The 19402-nt window shown below is 54.2% G+C and overlaps 1 protein-coding gene and 3 long non-coding RNA genes across 8 annotated transcripts in view; 2 read left to right on the top strand and 2 right to left on the bottom strand.

Moving 5' to 3' along the window:
• The first annotated feature begins 1345 nt into the window (after window positions 1-1345).
• LOC118534040 (uncharacterized) lies at window positions 1346-8172 on the top strand. Its single transcript, XR_013448417.1, has 3 exons — window positions 1346-2278; window positions 4303-4407; window positions 7115-8172. It is a non-coding gene; the product is annotated as an uncharacterized LOC118534040 (long non-coding RNA).
• On the bottom strand, window positions 6673-7417 carry LOC144382002 (uncharacterized). Its single transcript, XR_013448418.1, has 2 exons — window positions 7326-7417; window positions 6673-6754 (listed from the first exon to the last, which is right to left on the bottom strand). It is a non-coding gene; the product is annotated as an uncharacterized LOC144382002 (long non-coding RNA).
• A 495-nt stretch (window positions 8173-8667) lies between the features above and the next one.
• LOC144382004 (uncharacterized) lies at window positions 8668-10510 on the top strand. The gene is made up of 2 exons (XR_013448420.1): window positions 8668-8818; window positions 9557-10510. It is a non-coding gene; the product is annotated as an uncharacterized LOC144382004 (long non-coding RNA).
• A 1919-nt stretch (window positions 10511-12429) lies between these two features.
• Window positions 12430-19402, bottom strand: part of CEP104 (centrosomal protein 104) — a 33854-nt gene continuing 26881 nt past the window's right edge. For 3 of the 5 annotated variants that reach the window (XM_036089555.2, XM_078073873.1, XM_036089552.2), the window contains 6 exons: window positions 19034-19100; window positions 18396-18504; window positions 16111-16249; window positions 15891-15958; window positions 13809-13899; window positions 12430-12934 (listed from right to left, as the gene is read on the bottom strand). In XM_036089555.2, the coding sequence (XP_035945448.1) occupies window positions 12819-12934; window positions 13809-13899; window positions 15891-15958; window positions 16111-16249; window positions 18396-18504; window positions 19034-19100 (590 nt within the window). In that variant the 3' untranslated portion in view covers window positions 12430-12818. The other 2 variants (XM_036089553.2, XM_036089554.2) reach the window with 2 other exon arrangements.

Raw genomic sequence — 19402 nt, 5'->3', positions numbered from 1 at the left:
GGGGACGGCGCGAGCCCCGGGCGCCTGCGGGAGGAGAGCGGCGGGGAGGTGCCTCGTGGAGGGGAGGGCCTCTGCGGGCGTCTGGGGCTGCTCGGGGGCCGGGACCCACAGCCCGACGGGGCGCCGCACCCCACCCCCACCCTGTCCGACCCTGAGCAGGGAAGCCCCCCCCCGCCCTGGTCCGACCCTGAGCCGTGAAGCCCCCCCACCCTGGTCCGACCCTGAGCAGTGAAGCCCCCCCCCACCCTGTCCGACCCTGAGCAGTGATGGCCCCACCCCGCCCCACCCGGGTCCGAGCCTGAGCCGTGATGGCCTTCCCCTCCCGCCCCGCTCCGGGTCCTGGCCCATGCCCACGCGGTGATGCCCCCCCAACCCCAGATACGGCCCTGAGCAGTGATGGCCCCCCCCACCCTGTCCGACCCTGAGCAGGGAAGCCCCCCCCACCCGGGTCCGACCCTGAGCAGTGATGGCCCCCCCACCCGGGTCCGACCCTGAGCAGTGATGGCCCCCCCACCCGGGTCCGACCCTGAGCAGTGAAGCCCCACCCCGCCCCACCCGGGTCTGACCCTGAGCAGTCCAGGGGCGCCTGGGTGGCTTGGTCCATCGGTTAAGCTGCCGACTCTTCATTTTGGCTCAGGTCATGATCTCTCGACCTTGAAACTGAGCCCTGTGTCCTCTGCGCTGGGCCTGGAGTCTGCTTGAGATTCTCTCTCCCTCTTCCTCTGCCCCTCCTGCTCACACACTCTCTCCCTCTCTTAAAAATAATTAAAAGAGACAACATAGTCATCACTAAAGCAGCACATACGCCCTCACGCACTGAAATCAAGTTCTCGGACAACCATCTGAGCGGCCGTGCAGGACTGCCTCTGCCAGAGGCAGCCTCAGCTGGATTCTGCTCATAGCTTTTGTTTTGTTTTTTATCAGAAAAGCAAGGGCAGATGCCTCCAAGCGTGGGAAAGGAGTACAAGGGATGGCAAATATCTTGAGGCAGGCTTGCATTTTCCCCGACGACGTGTAGGCACGCAGGGAGGCAGTCATGGGATAACGGAGGAGCAGGAAGGGGGGATGACGGTTACATTCCTTCCTAGCTCCTAACCTATGCCCTGCCCCTGGGGATCGTGGGATCCTGTTCCTTCTGGGCCATTGCTTTCCACAGCGGGAGGCCAGGAACACTGCTGACGTTTCAGCTGCTTCCACGCTCACCCCTTAGGGCTTACAATATTCTAAGAATAACTCCACAGTCCCCCTTTTTGTTTAGTGGGATATGTAGGTGGGCTATTTAAGGGGGTGGCGAGGATCTGTGTGGTCGCTACAAGTGTGTTTCGGGTCCTCTAGGCAGAACAGCAGGAGAGGCTTGCCTTGATGACTATAACGAGAAAGGAGATTATTAAAAGCAGTATAGCCATGTAAAACCAAGAGCGGAGATTGAGCTCAGAGAACCAGTTTTTTGGATAGAGCCAGGTAGAAATATCATTGAGAGTATTAATGGTAGCTTGTTGACTTTCTTGTTGGAGTTCCTGTATTTGTGCTTGTTACTTAAGTTTTAGATTTTCAATGGAGAGGGACGCCTGGGTGGCTCAGTCAGTTAAGGGTCTGCCTTCGGCTCAGGTCATGATCCCGCGGTCCTGGGATCGAGCCCCTGCTCAGCAGGGAGTCTGCTTCTCCCTCTGCCCCTCCCCCTGCTTGTGTGTGCACGCATGCTCTCTCTCTGACAAATAAGTAAGATCTTAAAAAAATATTTTTTCAATGGAGAGATTCAAGGAGAGGAAAAGGCTTGATTAAGATGAATTTTCAGTTGCCCCCAAGTCTTGTTATAGGGAATCGAAGTAATGCAGTAGGAGGTAAACTCCGAGTCACGAGTTAATTGGGATCTAGTCCAGAGTGCCTGTTGATGTTCTCCTAACCAAATTTGTTAATTTTGACCTGTTCTTCTACATCGGTTGTAGCGTTTTGCATATGTGAATGAACTTGTTGTGCCGTTTGGAGGGAAGCAGCCAAAGATCAGCAGCGGTTGCCGCGGTAGCGGCTACAGCCATGATGCCTAAAATAGCTGCGGGCCCTTTTACATCACCCCATGAGATATCTTTGATAGGTGTTGGTTCATTCTTCCTTTCCTTGGCCGATGGCATGCCGGGTGGTGGGGTTACCGACATCAGGCTGAAGCATGGAAGCAGGCGTTTGAATTCCTCCTGCCAGCTCATGGTGAGGCTTAGTCAGCCGAGCGGGTGGCCACATAGGACCTTGTGGAGAAAGCACAGCAGCGTAACCTCTCCCCCACGTGAGTAAAGGTCCCGGGCCATTCCATTGTGTCCCCCATTGGGCAGTCTGTACCATACTTGCAGTTTGGGAAGGGGTTCCTCAACCCAAAAATGCTTTGAATGAGCCGAATTAAAATGTTTGTCTAGTTGTATGTGATTAATAGTAAACAGTGCCTTCATTATTCTCATTTGGGGGGCCTCAATCCCCCCTTTTTTATGCAGAAGTAGTTTCAGGATAGCATTGGCACGTGTGACAATGGCTTGACCTGGAGGATTTCGGGGGAATGCCAGGAGAATGTGTGATTCCCCAATCATTTAGGAGTTGGGTTATGCGATGGGACGTACAAGCCAGGCCGTTGTCCGTTTTCAGTTTTTGGGGGATGCCCATTATGGCAAAGCATTCCAAGAGATGATTAATGACATGAGAGGAGCCTTCACCGCTCTGAGCGGAGGCCCATAGACATCCAGAGTAAGTATCAATAGTAACATGTACCCATCGTAGTTGTCCAAATGAGGGGAAGTGGGTCACATCCATTTACCGTCGTCGATTTGTGGATAAACCACGGGGATTGACTCCTCCAGGAAGATGAGCAGTAGAAAATTGTTGGCAGCCGGGACAGGAGCGTATGATGTGTTTTGCTTGTGAAAGAGAGATAGAAAACTGTGTAGCCAAAGCCCCTGCCCCTTGGTGAAAAAAGGAGTGAGAATCCAAGGCAGAGGAGAATAAAGATCCGGTAAGTAAGGAATCAGCAAAATTGTTGCCCTCCGTAAAAGGACCGGGGAGATGAGAATGACTGAGCATGTGAAGGACAAACAATGGGGAAAACCTGTGTTGTAACAATGCCCGAGCTTCAAGAAACATAGATAGTAGAGGGCGATCGATGTGTGTGTGTGTGTTAAGAGTGGTGGTAGGGAGGTCCGTCAATAATTGTGCCATCAATTGGGAGTCTGTTATTAGATTAATAGGTGCTTGAGAAAAGATCTTTAGAGCAAGAATGGCAGTAGCCAATTCTGCTCTGTGAGCGGGTGTGGTAAAGGCTTATAGGCATATTTTCATGTATTCCCCTGTTTCCATGTTACAGCCCCTCTTGCGGCTGTTTTGGAGCTGACATGAACACTGTAAGAGCATCAAATAAGGTTTTATTAGAAATGAGAGAGTAGGGTGCCTGGGTGGCTCAGTTGGTTAAGCGACTGCCTTCGGCTCAGGTCATGATCCCAGATTGCCGGGATCGAGTCCCACATCAGGCTCCCTGCTCGGCGGGGAGTCTGCTTCTCCCTCTAACCCTACCCCCTCTTGCGCTCTGTCTCTCACTCTCTCTCTCTCTCAAATAAATAAATAAAATCTTTAAAAAAAAAAAAAAGAAATGAGAGAGTAGGAGGACAGGTGGAAATATTTGAGGCTCTGGATATGTTTATCTGAGGGCAATGAGAAGATAAATTGACCCATAAAATTAGCCATTGCAATTTGGAACTTTTCATCGTGTATCCATAGATTATCCATTTCTTCTTTGCTGACACCTAAGTAGATAGATTGGGGATCAAAGCCAGTTAGCTGAATTATTCTTTTCCGACCTCTCGTAGGAGCTGTAATCAGAGAGAGATGAGAGGCGACCCTATGTTTGGGTTGCGCTGGGAGGAAAAGTCATTCAAGAACAAGGCATTTATCAGGCAGGACTTGGCAGATTATCCCCATAGGGGAGTGAGGGGTGTTCAAGACAAGGAAAGTTATGCCGGCAGAGGGATCTCTGGAGTCTAATGAAGTAGAGGTTAGTCGTTGGGAGAGAAGATCTAGTTGTTTTGCTCGAGGCATCATCGATCGTGTGGACGCAGGGTTTGGATCTCCCTGTAATAAGTTAAAAAGGGAGGTCAGTTGGCAAGTAGGAATTTCTAAAGTGGGACGCAGCAGATTAATGTGTCCGAGGACTTGCCGCAGTGAGCTAAAAGGTGGCGACGGAGAACGGATAGCCCTCTATCGAGGAGTGACTGTGTGCGACACGAGCTTATACCTCAGGTTTTCCATGGAGCTGTGTTTGTATTTTCTCAGGAGCGATGAGCAGACCGGCAGCAGTGACTGAATCAGTAAGAAACTGTAAACACGTATGGAGAAGGTGTCATTATCTGAAGCAAGCAGGATATCATCCGAGTAGTGGTAAGTATTTGTGGGAATCTTATTTCGGGCAGGTCAAAAGGCTGCACTAACAAAAGACTGACACGGGGGGGTGGGGCTCTTCATCATCCCCTGGGGCAGATCCTGCCATCCGTGTCTTTGTACAGCTCTGCGATTGTTGATCGTGGGGACAGAGAAGGCAAATTTTTCTTTATCCTCAGGGTGCAGGGGAATAGTAAAGAAGCAATCTTTGAGATCAGTCACAATGAGATTTTGAATTGAAGGGAGTAAGGAAGGATTTGGAAGACCAAACTGCAAGGGCCCCGTGGGAATCATTTGAGCATTAACTGCCCGTAAATCATGTAGCAATCTCCATTTGCCTGATTTTGGGGGCGGATACAAAAGATAGGAGCATTCCACAGGCTGGTAGAGGGTTCTCTGTGCTCACGAGTTAATTCCACAAGGGTTAATAGGTGTTTTAGTTTGTCCCCTTTTATAGGCCATTGCTCCACCCAAGCAGGGAGACCTGGTTTTTCCAAGACAGCTTGAGTGGGGGCGGTTTCTGTAGCGATGGCCGTCAGGATAAATTTGTCTGTAAGGGAAGACTCCATTGCTTCAGTAAGTCTCTTCCCCAGAGAGAAACGGGGATGTTTAGAACAAAAGGTCTTACGATGGCTCGATGCCCTTCCACATCAGTGCATCCGACAGGACATTTACTTTGTAGGGGACCGTCTTGGCCCCCTATTCCAGTAAGAGTTTGTGAACGGGGCGCAAGGGGAATTTCTGTTGGCCAGTCTGGGGCTCGAATGACAGCTACATCGGCCCCAGGATCTATTAAGCCTTTAACAGTTCTTTTTGCAATTGTGATTTGTAAGGTGGGTCACGTGTCCTGTATGGGCACGGCCCCAAAGGCTTCACGCTTCGCGTTGGTACTGCGAAAGCCCTTATCATGTCTTCGTATATTTTGACTATTTGGGGGCCCCATAAGGAAGCAGAAGCCAATGTGCTACTTCGGGCTGTGCCCGTATTTCTGCCTAAGCAAAGGAAGACAACATTATTTGAATTTCCCCTGTATAATCAGAATCAATAACCCCAGGGAGAACGAATATGCCTTTCGTAATTGCGCTAGAGCGCCCCAAAATCATTCCTACCTTTTTGACAAAGGACTAAATATGCCTGTTGGGGCCTTTTTTACTTCCCCAACACTATTGAGGGTCACACCACAAGCAAGAGGCAGGTCCACCCTGTGCTGCCGGCAGCTGCGGCGACCAAGTCTACCACTCGGTGTCGTCTGGGGTGAAGGGGTGGTTGGACATTTTGGGGGTCCACTCCTTTGTGTTGACATTTCACATTTGGGCTTTTGGGTTTGAGGATTGGTTCCGGGTTTGCATCGCTCGTTCCCGCGCCCCTCTTCAAGTTTCCCGACAGCGGGTTTCCCTGCGAGTCGGATTTGGAAGGGCATTGGTTAGTCCAGTGATAATCCCATTTTACATTTGGGGCATTTTTGAGTGGGACGTTTCCGCTCTTGTTGTCGGCATTGTTTCTGAAAACGTCCCTCTTTGCCGCGTTTAAAGTATTTTTGAGGTCTTAAGGCGGAGGTGAGCAATACTGCCTTATGAGACTCTGTGCCCACATTTTGGCAGGCTCGGATCATTTCCGCAATATTGGGGCGCTGGCCTCTTACAGGCGCCAGCACCTTTTGGCAGTCCTGACTGGCATTTTCATCGGCCAGTTGAGTAGTTAGAAGTGTTTGTGCATCAGTATTATCCACTTGCCTTGCTATAGCAGTTTGCAGTCTCTCTAGAAAAGTTATATAGGGTTCACTGGCTCCTTGCCGAATGGTAGCGAACGAGCCAGATGGGGTAGGAGAATCTGGAATCCGGGACCGGGCCTTAACGGCAGCGTCTGCTATTTGCGGAAATGCCCTTCGATCCAAATAACTTGGGCGTCCACAGTCCTTAAGGCCCTTCTCCTAATAACTTTTCAATTCCAATAGGTACGTTATTTGTCAAGTTGTCCACGGCAGTTATCTGAACAGCGCCTCGATATTCTTGTAGCCATAAAGAATATTGGGCGGTGTTAAGAACCATTTTGACCAATGTTTTCCAGTCCCAAGGGGTCATCTCCTAACCACCACTGATCCCTTCTGTGATACCCTTTGTGAAAGTACTTGAGGGCCCATTCTCACGGATGCTCCGACGGAGCTCCTTGAGGCCCTGGGATGCTAAATGATCGTGCGGTGGAGCTTGTCCCTGGGCTCCAAGGACTGGACGTGCTCCAATAAAGCCTTCTTGTTCTTGGGCTTCCTTTTTTTTTTTTTTTTGTATTCCTTTAATATCTTTTCTACCAAGGAAAAGGAGGCACTCTCCTCGACAGCTTTATTTTCTGCCTGTAGGGAGGGTGGAGAAGGAGAAGGCAATTTATCAGGGGGATATTATTGGAGCCTCCGGTGGGGTGGTAGGGGCTACATTCATGGGGCTGTTGCCGTGACTGGGGGCTGCGTCGGCGGATCTGAAGGGGGAGGAATGAGGTCCTGCCAATTAGTTTTAGCTGTTTTTTTTCTGTAAAGAGTGGATAGCTATCCGGCAAAGATCCCATGTATGCAAATGAGAAGCTGTAACAGGACCCAGTGCATTTTTCAGCCATCTGCCCACACGTTCCCAGTCCTCAACTGAACGGGAGCCCTAGGGCATGTACCATGGGAAATGCTGATCTATTACTGACAACAATCGTATTAAATCCTTATCAGTTACTTTGCACGCTGTACGGTGCAGAAGCACGCGCACTTGCTCCTTATGGACAGCCTGTTGCCTACTTAAAGATGTTTCCATAACTAACACGTTTATAACAGAAAAACAGATCAGAGAGAAATTGAAAGTAAAATCCTGCACGCCTGAAAGAAAGAAAAATGTGAGTTCAACCGTCACTCCGTCGCAGGCGTCAAGTGCCGTACTTCCTACCTGGATGAGCGCACGTCCTCTCCCTGTCTCGGGCTTGAGGAGTGATGTGCAGGATGAGGATTATATCGAGTCCTGAAAAAAATCCCTGTTCGGGCGCCAAATGTCATCACGCACTGAAATCAAGTTCTCGAACAACCATCTGAGCGGCCGTTCAGGACTGCCTCTGCCAGAGGCAGCCTCAGCTGGATTCTGCTCATAGCTTTTATTTTGTTTTTTATCAGAAAAGCAAGGACAGATGCCTCCAAGCGTGGGAAAGGAGTACAAGGGATGGCAAATATCTTGAGGCAGGCTTGCATTTTCCCCGACGACGTGTAGGCACGCAGGGAGGCAGTCATGGGATAAGGGAGGAGCAGGAAGGGGGGATGACGGTTACATTCCTTCCTAGCTCCTAACCTATGCCCTGCCCCTGGGGATCGTGGGATCCTGTTCCTTCTGGGCCATTGCTTTCCACAGCCGGAGGCCAGGAACGCTGCTGACGTTTCAGCTGCTTCCACGCTCACCCCTTAGGGCTTACAATATTCTAAGAATAACTCCACACACATATACTAAAAAGAAAATAGCGTTTCATTTAAGAATGTGTATTACTAATTGCATTTTTCCACTTGCATATTGTTTAGTGTATTTTTAATATTTTTATAAATTTTATCCTCGTAACTTATCTATTGCATGATTAATTATACTCAATCTTTACATTTATGAATTTACGGTTCATTTAATGTTTGTAATTTGTTTATACGTTATTTTAAATGCATTGGCTATTAAGTTGCCTTGGTATTTGTAGCATATGAATTGTGAACCATTTTTAGTGCAAATACTGTTTTTATGTGAAATAAACACCGATACGCTAGTATTGTTCTTTTTTTTTCTGGTATTGCCATCACTAATCTTTAACTTTTCCCGCATATCTTCCAGGTGGTGAGGGCCTTTTTGAAAAGCGAAATAGATGTTAGGCGTGTGGTGTTCTTACATGTGTGGTGGGCAGAATGACGGCCCCCAGAGAGGTCCGTGCCCTAGTCCGCAGAACCTGTGAATGCAGTAGGTTTTATGGCACAAGCAGCCTCTGGAAGCTGGGATGGCGAGGAGTGGACTCCCCCCGGGGCCCCTGCACCCGGTGAGCCCCGATCTTAGTCCGTCCCGTGTGCCATGAGTCCCTGCGCTCGCGATAACTTGTTGCAGCCGCAGACCCCTGCAGTGCCGTGTTCTGGAATCACTTACCTATTTGCACGCACAAAGCCAGGTTAGAGGCCTGCTTGGCCCTTTCCTAATGATGCGTAGGAATTCCCTGTGTCTTTCGGGTACTAATTCTTTGTTGGTTGCACGTTGTAAATAAATGTGTTCTGGTTTTCTGTTTCTGTAAAGGCCTCTCGACGCGCCTTTGACACAGACTTCATGACTGTAATGGAGTCAAATGATTGATCGTTCAGGTCCTGTGTTTGTGTCTTGTTTCACAAGTTTCTGTCTCATTCAGGAACAGGAATACAAAACAGCTCCAGGTAGGTTACAGACGGCAGTGTTAAAAAGCAAAACTTTTAAACTTTCAGTAGGAAGAACAGGAGTGGCCCCGCTCCTGGCCTGGCCCCGCCCGGGCTGATGCTTGGAGCTGGACACCTGCAGGCTCGCCCTCCTGCCCCCCCCAACCACCAGGGAACCCCCCACCCCCTGCTAGGATCCCGGAATTTGGTAAACAGCACCCCCAAGCTGCTCCCTACCCCACGGGGAGAGAAAGATCTCTATCTAGAACCCCGGCAGTGGTTCCCACAATGTCCCCCATCTTCAGGCAGGACACTGCACCCCTCCCTCTGCCGGACTGGTCCCAGGACCGAGAGGAACCAGGGACGCCTCTCCTGGCGAGTCCGCAACCTGCAGGACCAGGGCCACCAAAGGGCATTGCTTGGGGATGAGCTCCTCCTGTGCACAAGGAAATCCACCCAACGGGGTGTCTGACCTCAGTCCTCCCCACTCTCCCTGCCCCTCCCCTGCAATCCCAGCACTAGCGGGCTCAGGTGGGCCTGGGGCCTGGGAAGTTCGGTGGAGTTCTGAGGCCTTCTGGGCAGGTGGTGGTCCGTGCCTCAGTCTCCCTGCTCCCTGCCCCTTGCAGGTACAGCCTAATGAGGGATGAAGGGCCGGGGGGCACCCCTCAGCTTAGGGGCGGGCTCCCTCCCCAAACTTGCAGACCCACTGGCCAGGTGGGGCCTCATCAGCACCTTCTCCTCGGCCTAGTCACTCCATAGAGGGCAAACTGAGGCAGGGACGAGGCCTCCCGGGTCTGTCAGGATCCAGCGTTCTCATCCGGGCCCGCTGCCTTCCAGGGAGCCAGCATCCCCGGCTGCCATTGAGGATAACCTCACTGGCCCCACGTGGTCCTCGTGAGCATTCTGAAGACCCCAAGGGGAGCAGCTCGGAGGGTCACCGCTCCAGTCGCGGCCCAGCTGCCGGGGAGGGTGGCTGGAGGCCCCCTGGAGCGGCTGAGAGCCGCTCAGCTTTCTGGAGCGGACCTGGTTTTTAGGAGCAAACACGCATCGGCACAAATGAGCACCCAGTTCCAGCAGCCCACGGAAGGAAGGGCTCCTCCTCCTCCCGCACCTGGGCAGGGGTGAGTGGAGCGCTTCTCTTTCGCCCCACGTGCTGCGGCGCGCACACCTGGCCCCTCCCCCACGCAGGCGCCCTAGTCACCAAACAAGAGAAAACACTCTAAGTCATTGTCCCGTCGAAACCGCAGTGCCGTCAGCTTTACGTTACTACTTCGTGGAAGGAAAAACCTGCACATGACAACTTAAAAATGGAAGCGATTTTACAATTCCCCAAACTGATAAAAGCTTAAAGTCACTCCACACATGAACAGAGAAAATACTGCCTTTTTACTCATTTGAAAGCAAGATCGCCGTCCCTCTGGCCAAGGGGGCCAGGCGTGGAGACGTCCAGTGGGCACCGTGAGACCGTCTGAAGAACATTCCGGTTTCCTCCCACAGGGTAAAGCTGGGCAACCATTTCCTCCAAGTCACATGGAGCTGACAGTCCTTCAGCTTGTTCAGCAGGAAAGGTCATGTCCACACACACCCCACATCGTGGGGCCGGGCTCTGTCCCCTCCGTGCCTCCCCCGGCCGAGCCCCCAGCCTGAGCGCCAGAGTGGACCACACTCCGTTTGCCTTTTAATTGTAATCTTGAAATAAAAGGGACAAAACTTTTAGTGATCTTTTTATTATGTTCATATGCTCAGGGTGAAGTGACCCCTAGCCCCGGAAGTAACAACAAAAATATATTAGTTAGATATTATAATTCTGGTACCTGAAATAAAGACAAATAGAAAACTATGTTAAAACATTAAAAAGTTGCAAATTTTCATTAAAAGTATTTACATGTGTATTCTGATGCCTAATTTATACACATTTTTTTAAATTAGCTTCATAAAATATTCTGAAATATGAAAATAATAGAAATAAATAGTTAAATATCCACAACATATTCAGGAATGAAAAGTCAATTATTAATTCCTGTTCCAAATTTACATATTTATTTATAAATGGCCAAGGGATCTTACAGTTCCTTCCAAATTTTTTATCTTTTATTTGTGGTTCCTTAATAGTCTATAACTCTGTAAGGCTTTCAGTAGCCACGAGTCACTGCTAGGGATCATTTCAACGTAAATGCACGATTCTTCCGTAACCAACAATGCTAACTGGTCTTAAATGCACCCGATTTTGTCAATCACTAAAATTAAGTATTTTTACAAGTATTTTTTTAAGTTACATAAGTTACAATATATAGAAAATAGGACACAGATATTTGAAAGTTTTGATCGGAGAAGAAGGAATGGTTCCTTCACTAACTCGTGTCACCGCTGCTCTGGTTACGGAAGCGTCTGGTCTGCGCGTGGACGGGCCGGCAGGTCGAGCCGCTGTTCCCGGGCCAGGAAGGCTCGTGCGTCATCGGTCGGCATCTGCACTCTGCTCTGTCCACTGAAGGTTTATGTTATTTCTCCCCATATACTTTTTATTTTTTAATTGGTTATTGTTTTTAAAGGTAATTCTCTTAGTCTTATCCTTGCTGTGTATGAGAAGGTATTAGTTCGCCCAGAATGGAGAATGAGTCGTGCAGATTCACGGTCACGAACGTACTCAGGGAGCACACCGCTCAAACAGCTGTTACGGGTTTTCTAAAATACGTTTTGTTGTTTTACACTGTTGGGAACTCAGAATACCTACGCACTAATCATTTAGTCCACATCTCATCCATTGCGCCCAGTTCTCGCTGGTGTTCAGAAAGCCTGCCTGACGCTCAGGAGGCCGCACGGTGCGACAGGAAGGGCCAGCCGCCTCGGGTCCCCGGGAGGCTCGGCCGCGGGGAGTACAGCCCTGCGCGGGGGGACACTGGGGCGCCTCCCAGCAGACTGCTGACGCACACGGGCTGGTCGCCACGGCCGCCCGCAGAGGAAGCACGCGGGCCCACTCCCCGGGCCCGATGGCTGCCCAGGAGCGGGGTCTGGGTTCTTCATTGGAAGTGGTGTTTGGTGTTTGAAGTATCACAGGACCAACTTATGGTCCCAATTCCAGCGTAGACGTGTGAGGGGCAGCACGACAGGCCCGAGGCAGACGCTCTGTGGTCTGGGCTGGAGGCTCACTTGTGACGTACGTGAAGTAGAAGCTACTCCACGCCAGAGTCCACAAGGCCACGTCTGCCTCTAGGTTTTAGGAGAGGGTTGTTCGACCGACACGTGTGGTCAGGTGAGCTCAGGACAATCAGGGGACAGTCACTTCATAATTCTGTCTGGGGGCTGCACACGTGTAGGGGACGTGAGCGCCCTGAGCACAGCCCTGACTCGGAGCCGGGGGGACTGCCACGGACCCCACATTCCTCACGGGCCCTGGCGCTCCTGAGTGCCGCAGGGGGACCCATGCGCGGTGACCTGTGAGAGTGGGGAGCGTGGGCTCCATGGACACGGGTGAGACGGTGCGCCGGGCAGGGGCGGGCAGATCGCGCCCGGGGGAGGGACAGTGCCCGGTGAGACTCGCACACGCCGTCTCTCTCCCGGCCGGTTACCGCTGCCGGGGGGCCAAGGCCCAGCGGGCATTCTGCCACGTGTGAGAGAGACCACCATGCGCCAGGTTCACAGCGAAGCCTTTATGGAAGTGACGGCGAGCACACGAGGGGAGAGCGCTGTGCTCGCGTTACGCCCTCCGCGTGCCGACCCACCCGGGCAGTGGGGTCGGTGCCCTTCAAACACACTGATGCTCTTCTGTTCCCACTGGGCTGGGAGGTCAGACGCCCGGCTGCTTGAGGCTGCGGCGGGTTTGGTCCTAGCCCCGGGATGCAGGTTCTTCGGTCGGCTGCACATCCGGCCCGACAGGTAAGGACGAGTGGGGCCGAGAGCCGAGGGACAGCGGGGGCGGTGGACGGGTCACCACGTCCAAGGCCGGATTTTAGGAGAAATGGTTCACAGTCAGGAAACTTGCTCCGTCCCTTGTGGGGACAAAGGAGACAGAACGCGTGTCATGTCACCGCTTCGTGTATGTCCTGCCAGAGCTTTTGCTCAGTCCCTTCGGGGTTGGGATCTTGCTTCCAACCTTTGATCCTGAGGTCCCTGATTTGGCCACGGCTGGGCCTTTACCTGCTGGACACACAGACACACAAAACACGGGCACCGTGTTAGGATGGAGACGAAGACACGAACAGAGTGCGAGGCCGCGGTCGCGGCACAGTGGCCCCTCAGTCTGCAGGGGCCCGGGCTGAGCAGGGCAGGCGCGAGGACTGGCCGCACCAGCTGAGGAGGACGCGCACGTGAGCCGGCAGAGAGGAAGGAACAGGGCTCAGAGGAGGAGCCTGACGTCAGGGACGGAGGGAAGAGAACGGAGCTGTTTGCCAATTGCTGGCTTCAGAAGCTCAGCTCCAGAAATGCAGAAAGGGGCGGCCGTGAGACTAGGGCTTCGTTTCCGGGCTGAGGAGCCCCGGGCAGGCCCCTCCAAGTGCCCGTGTGCCTGGTTTCTGGAAGAGGCTGCTGTGGGGCGGGGGGGCTGTCAGCCGAGCACCGCCCTCGGCACACCCCAAACGTAAAGCTGTGCATCCAACAGTGTTTTGGTTGGGAATAATTTTCTAATGAAAAATATCATATTTTCCTCTAAGGCATTCTAAATCTGACATAAAATAGTGAAAATCATGATTTATAAAACAGGTAGTGGGCATTATCTGTGAATCTACATTTAACTTTGTGTTTCTAAACACTCTGGTTTGGTGATGCAGAAAGAGGCCGAGAACAGGGTCTGCACCCTAAGAACACCCGGGGGCTGGGTCTGCTGCGTCCATGACACCGCGGGGAGCCTCCAGAAAGGGCAGGATCCATGCCCGCATCTAGTGCTCACAGAGAGCGTTCTGGTCAGGCCACGAGCCTCCTCACTAAGAGCCGGAGACAGGACGCAAAGACTGAGTGACAACGGAGGGCGGGGACCCCACCACGCGGGCACCGACGTGCAGGAAGGCGCGGGCCTTACCCGGCGGCAGAGCGGGTGCCCTGGGCAGCACGTGGGTCTTACGCAGGTTCATTGTGCAGCCAGCGGGGCCCATGAGGTGAGCTTTCCACGCCTGAAACAAAGGAGGCACACGGCGCATCAGCCCGGCGACCGAGGCGACAAGCGAGATGAGCTCCGCCAGAGCCGAAACCGGGGGCAGCCGCAGCTCCTGACCGACCCGGCAGACCGAGCGTCGTCACGGACCGGCTGCCACCGTGTAGGTTTGGGGAGCGCACGGGGCTGTGGGTGGCCTCCAGGAGCGCAGGGTGGCCCCTGGTTGATGGCCAGCAAGAAAGCAGGTACCTCAGTCCTAGAACGACGAAGAAAGAACTCTGCCAGCAGCTGGGTGAGCTTGGCGATCCCTCCCCAGCCCAGCCCACAGACGGGATCGCAGCCTGGTGAGACCCTGAGCACAGGAGACGTTCGGCTGTGCCCACAGCTCCTGACCCACAGAAACCGTGAGACCGTAAATGGGTGCTGAAGCCGCCAAGTGAGGGGCCACTTGCCACCCAGCACGGGGGACCGAACTCTGAGAAAGCAGCCGGGAAGCTTGAGAGGCCTGCTGACGCCTGCAGCTGCGAGCCGGAGCCGGGCGGCCGCTCCGGTCGGACGCTGGGGACGGGGGGACAGGGCGGGGCACGCGGGAGGAGGGGCCGAGGGCTGCAGCGCTCAGAGCCGGCAGCTACACAGGGCAGCCAGAGCAGGGGACGGGGTGTCACGGAGCAGTCAGAACACAAATGCAAAGGCTCCTAAGTTCTAAAACTAAAGGGCACGCGAGAGAACGTGTGCGTGTGAGAACTACGTATATGTACCCTTTAAAAAGGCCAAGCCGTTAAAAAGAAAGGAGCCCTGTAAGGAAGGAGGGGTGGGGAGCAGGGACAGCAGCTGCTCTCGGTTCCCTGAGCATGTCCCGTTTTATAGGCTCTGAAACGAGCGGAGTACTTTATGTCATTACCGGACTTAATTAAAATAATCCCCTATTGTCATGGAAGGACACACCAGCACCCAAGAACCAACCGCAGGAGAAACTAAGTTCTCAAACTCAAAGGTGCGTCCGACCCGGCCTAACCTCCAACCCACAGGAAACGGAGGGGACGAGAACTACATCGAAGGACGCCGAGGGACGCAACCAGCAGACCCCGCCCACGTGAGCCCTGCGGCCACCGGCCCCTCCGAGCTGTAGGGAAGAGCCCGCCCAGGAAGCAAGCGGTCCCTGGGGCGGCCTCCCCGGAGCCCGGACACGGGCGCTTCTGCACTGCGCCGTGGCTGTGCTCTGGGGAGCACGAGAAGGGGGCACACGGTGGGCGCAGATGAAACGCGCGCCCACCATCCTTCAAGCGGGGACGGGACGCCAAGGCCGCCTGCGGGCTCCTGTGCTCCCATGTGTGCTTTGTTACGGACTTGACGTCTTCTGAGGCAGGGAGGACGAGCCTGGGACAACCGCGCGGGTACGGGCTGACTGGCGCAGTCCCCTGCAGAGCCGTCTCGTGCGCACCGCGTCCCCGAGGGCTGGGACAGGGAGAGCCTGGCAGCAGGACACAGCCGGGCGGCAGGTGGCAGTGGTGAAGGGGGTCGGGGCAGAAGCAGCTGAGCAGAGGCAGGTCTCCAAAGCCACACTGCCTGGCACACGGAGGTGAGGGACGGACGGCCCTGCCCCTCGAGCACTAAGCTGGAGTCAGCGTGGCCGACGGGGGAGGGACGAGAGCCTGCAATCACCCGTGATGTGGGATTTCCACGCGGCGCCGGGCTCGGCTTCAGTCATGCGAGGGGACCGGCGTGCTGTGGTCTGGCCTAGACGCCATCTGGGGCCCCAGCACGCGGAGGAGCGCAGAGGCCAGACGGAGGCCAGAGCCCCTCACACTCCCCCCCAGAGCTGAGCCCCCCGCCCCCCCAGAGGGTCCACGGCGCTGCGGAAGGAGGAAAGCACCTGGGCAGGCAGGTAAACACAGTACCTGTTCGGGCAGCGCTACAACAGACCGGGTGCTCCCCGAACACCCCCGCCCCCTGCCCGCGGTCCAGCCCAGACAACCTCGTCACCGTCACCTGCCCGGGGCTGGCCCTCACCTCCTCTCCAGGGGAGAAGTTCTCATGGCACAGAGGACACCGGTTTGCCAGCTTCTCTGGTTTGGCAGCTGAAAGGGTGTCAGTAAGACAAGATTTAGTTCCTCCCGTGAGACCTGCACGGGGAGCAGGACACACCTGACCGGACACCCCCTCCGCAGTGGGCCCCCCCCCCAGGCAGGGCACTACGGACACGGAGGGCACCGCCTGAGCCCGCACTCACGGTTACACTCCTTCGTTTTTATGTGTCTGGGCAGCTCTTCCTTCAGAACAGCCTCGCTGCAGCGGTAACACTTTCCAAACCCGTCTTTCTTGTCGCATTCCGTCAGCAAGTGCTCCGTCAGGCTGGAGATCTCCACCACCTGCATTCCGAGAACACGTCTCCGAGAACACCGCAGTGCGTGCTGCCCCCGCCAGCCTGCACCATCCGAGCTCGTGCACCTTAGCTCCGTCCTCACCCCGCTAGCCCACAGGGCTTCTGCCGTCCTTGCTGGCGCTCTGCTCAACACCCCGTGTCCTCTCATCATCTTACTGTGGTAGCATCTAAAGGCCACGGCTAAGGGTGAGGCCGGAGGAGTGACGGTTAATTCCAGTGGGACACGTGTAGTGAGCCGCAGAACAGCTTAGCCGTGTGGCCTCTGGGTTCAAAATCCCGGCTCCCTCACACTTGTAATGTGCACAGGATCCCAGGAAGAGTGGTAGGAGATTCCCCTGCCACGCTGGTATGTTATATGCAGGACGAAACTTCATGCCACAGACTCACACACCCTGCTGGAGAAGTCAGCACCTCCACTGGGGTCTAGAGTCCGCACTGCCTGCCTGAGGGTACGGAGGGGTCTGCCCACGCGGGAGCTTGCAAGAGCCCCAAGGCAGAGGCAAGAAGTTCCTTCTCTCAGTTCTCCCCCTTTATCAAAAGAAAGGCCACTGCATCAGAGAGGAGATTCAAATTTGGGGGGTAGGAGAAGATTTCTTAAACAAGATACACGAAGTGTCAACCATGAGAAAGATGCATAAGGTGGACAACATTAAACTTAAAGGACACATCAGGATGACGGACAGGCTGGACCCCAAGCGGGAGAGGCCGGCTACGGCATCTGGGGCCGGCAAAGGACCCCGGTCCAGACACAGCAAGAGTGACCACAGATCAGTAGAGTAAGACTGGCAATCTATTTTAAAACGCGAACCAGAGGGTGCCTGGTGGGCTCAGTCGGTGAAGCGTCTGCCTTCGGCTCAGGTCATGATCCCAGGGTCCCGTGTCCGGCTCCCTGCTCAGTGCGGAGACTGCTTCTCTCTCTGCCCCCGCCCCCCCGCTCTCTCTCTCTCTCCCTCGTAAAAATAAATAAAATCTTAAAAAAAAAACAACCCATGAACAAGAGACTAGGAGGTATTTTCTAAAAGAAGGCAGCTGAGCAGCCAGCAGATGGACGGAGGGACGGACAGGTGCTGCACCTGACCATCCGTAGAAAGCAGGGAGGCGGTGAGGATGAGGAGCAGCCCCCCACACCCTGGCTGGTGCGTGGACGTGTGGCCCCTCTGAGCCCCACCTGCGTCAGCCCTGCAGCCCAGTGGGGCACGCCCAGCCACTCCACCCCCGGGGTGCACCCCAAATGGTGCCTTCACAGGCGCACTGGGAGACGGATGCCAGAATCACTCATGGTAGCCTCAAACTGGACACAGCCAATTTCCAAAAACAGGACGGAGGGATGGATTGTGGACTGTTCAAACAATGACTGCTATAAAGCAGGAAGACTAACATGACACAAAATAATTAGTTTGTAGGATTCCATTTACATAAACTCAAAAAGCAAGAAACACTGACTTGTGGTGTCGGGAATCGGGACAGTGGTGACTCTGGGGGGAGAGGCGGTGCCTTCGGGGCCCGGGGAGCTGGGGCACAGGTGCCATTCTGTGGGGGTTCAGGGGCTCAAACACTTCTGACCTGTATATGGGCACCTCGTCAATACCGCGTTGTTTACGGGCTGAGGGTTTGTGGCAACTGCAGCGAGTGAGGCTGGTGCTGTTTTTCCAAGAGCATTTGCTCCCTGTGTGTCTCTGGGTCACATTTTGGGTGTTCTCATGGCATTTCAAACTTGTTCGTTGTAATCACATTGGTTACGGTGACCTGCGGTCAGTGAGTAGGGCTTGCGGAAAGCTCAGACGGCGGCTAGCATTTCTTAGCAGTAAAGTATTTTTCAAGTACTTTCGTTGTTTTTTGGACGCCACGCTGTCACACTCACAGACCACAGTACAGCGTGGACGTAACTTGCGTGTGCCGAGGAGCCCGAAACGCCCCCGGCTGGCTCTACTGCGGTATCGTTTCCCTGTGCTGCTCTGCGGCAGGACCCCGCGGACCCCGAGGGCGTCTGCACGTTTACGTGCGCGCCACGAACTGCGGTGAGAGTCAGGGAGAACGCACCAGCCGCACACACAGGCGGCTCCATTCAGCTATGTCCCCAGGCCTTGTCCTCTGCGGACGCCGCGGCCCGGGCCGCCCCTGCAGGGACTGACCTGTTTGCAGTGGGCGCACCTCGTCAGCATGGGGCAGCGCTTCCAGTAGTGCCGGTCCAGCCCCTCTTCTGTGAAGGACTCACTCCTTTCCCCACAGAAGATACACAAACTGGAACAGGACAGGAGCCGGAGATGAAGGCACGGGCGTCGTCCAGGGACGCGCACGCCTTCCCTGTCTGCGGGCGGCCTGGGGTCCGTAGGGGCACAGCGCGCGGGGGCGCAGTAGGAAGAGCGGGCGTTTGTGACAAACTAGCGCGAGGTCCCTTCAAGTTCTAACCCGTCAGCATAATCAGGCAGAGACACTAAGTCACAAGAACAAAGAGATTCTACTGAAATGCCTGTAGACTTGCCGTGTGGCTGCACAGGGAAAAGTGTTCTGCTGTCACAATATTCTGGGCCTTTAGCAGCGCTCTGACAAACGGCTGCTCGCTTCTCTGGGCGTAAAGGGGGAACAGCATCCTGATTCTCCCGGGGGGGGCCCCATCGGTCCGGAGGGCCATCCCGACCTTTACGAATGACTGGGAAGAGCCGGTTAGCTTACATAATCCCACCGCACTCGAGAAATATTTCCTTCGCGGCACCTGCACGCGGCCAGCCCCTTCAACCCTCGCGGCACAGGCTAAAGAACCTCTACTCACTTATCTAAATAGTGATTATCTGGGACTTCTGGAGCCGGCGGTGGGGCTGCTTTCCCTCCTTGTGTGTCTGAAACGAAAATAGAAAGGATTTAAAATAACCTTCTGTAAAAATCATTTTCAAATTTTTAGTAACCAGTTTGATGTGAAATACATTTAAAAGCACCCAAGTTGAGGGGCGCCTGGGTGGCTCAGGCGGTTGAGCGTCCGGCACTTGATCTTGGCTCAGATCATGACCTCGGGGTCGTGGGATGGAGCCCTGTGTCGGGCTCCACGCTTAGTGGGGAGTGTGCTGCTCCCGGTCCCTCTGCCCCTCCCCTGCTTGTGTTAATCTTACATTCCCTGGGTATTTGCTCAGGGAATGAGGTGGCC

This window comes from Halichoerus grypus, chromosome 5, assembly GCF_964656455.1.
Source record: "Halichoerus grypus chromosome 5, mHalGry1.hap1.1, whole genome shotgun sequence".
Classification (NCBI taxonomy): domain Eukaryota; kingdom Metazoa; phylum Chordata; class Mammalia; order Carnivora; family Phocidae; genus Halichoerus; species Halichoerus grypus.
The sequence above is the reverse complement of the archived record's forward strand: the minus strand, read 5'-3'. Positions and strand labels throughout refer to the sequence as shown.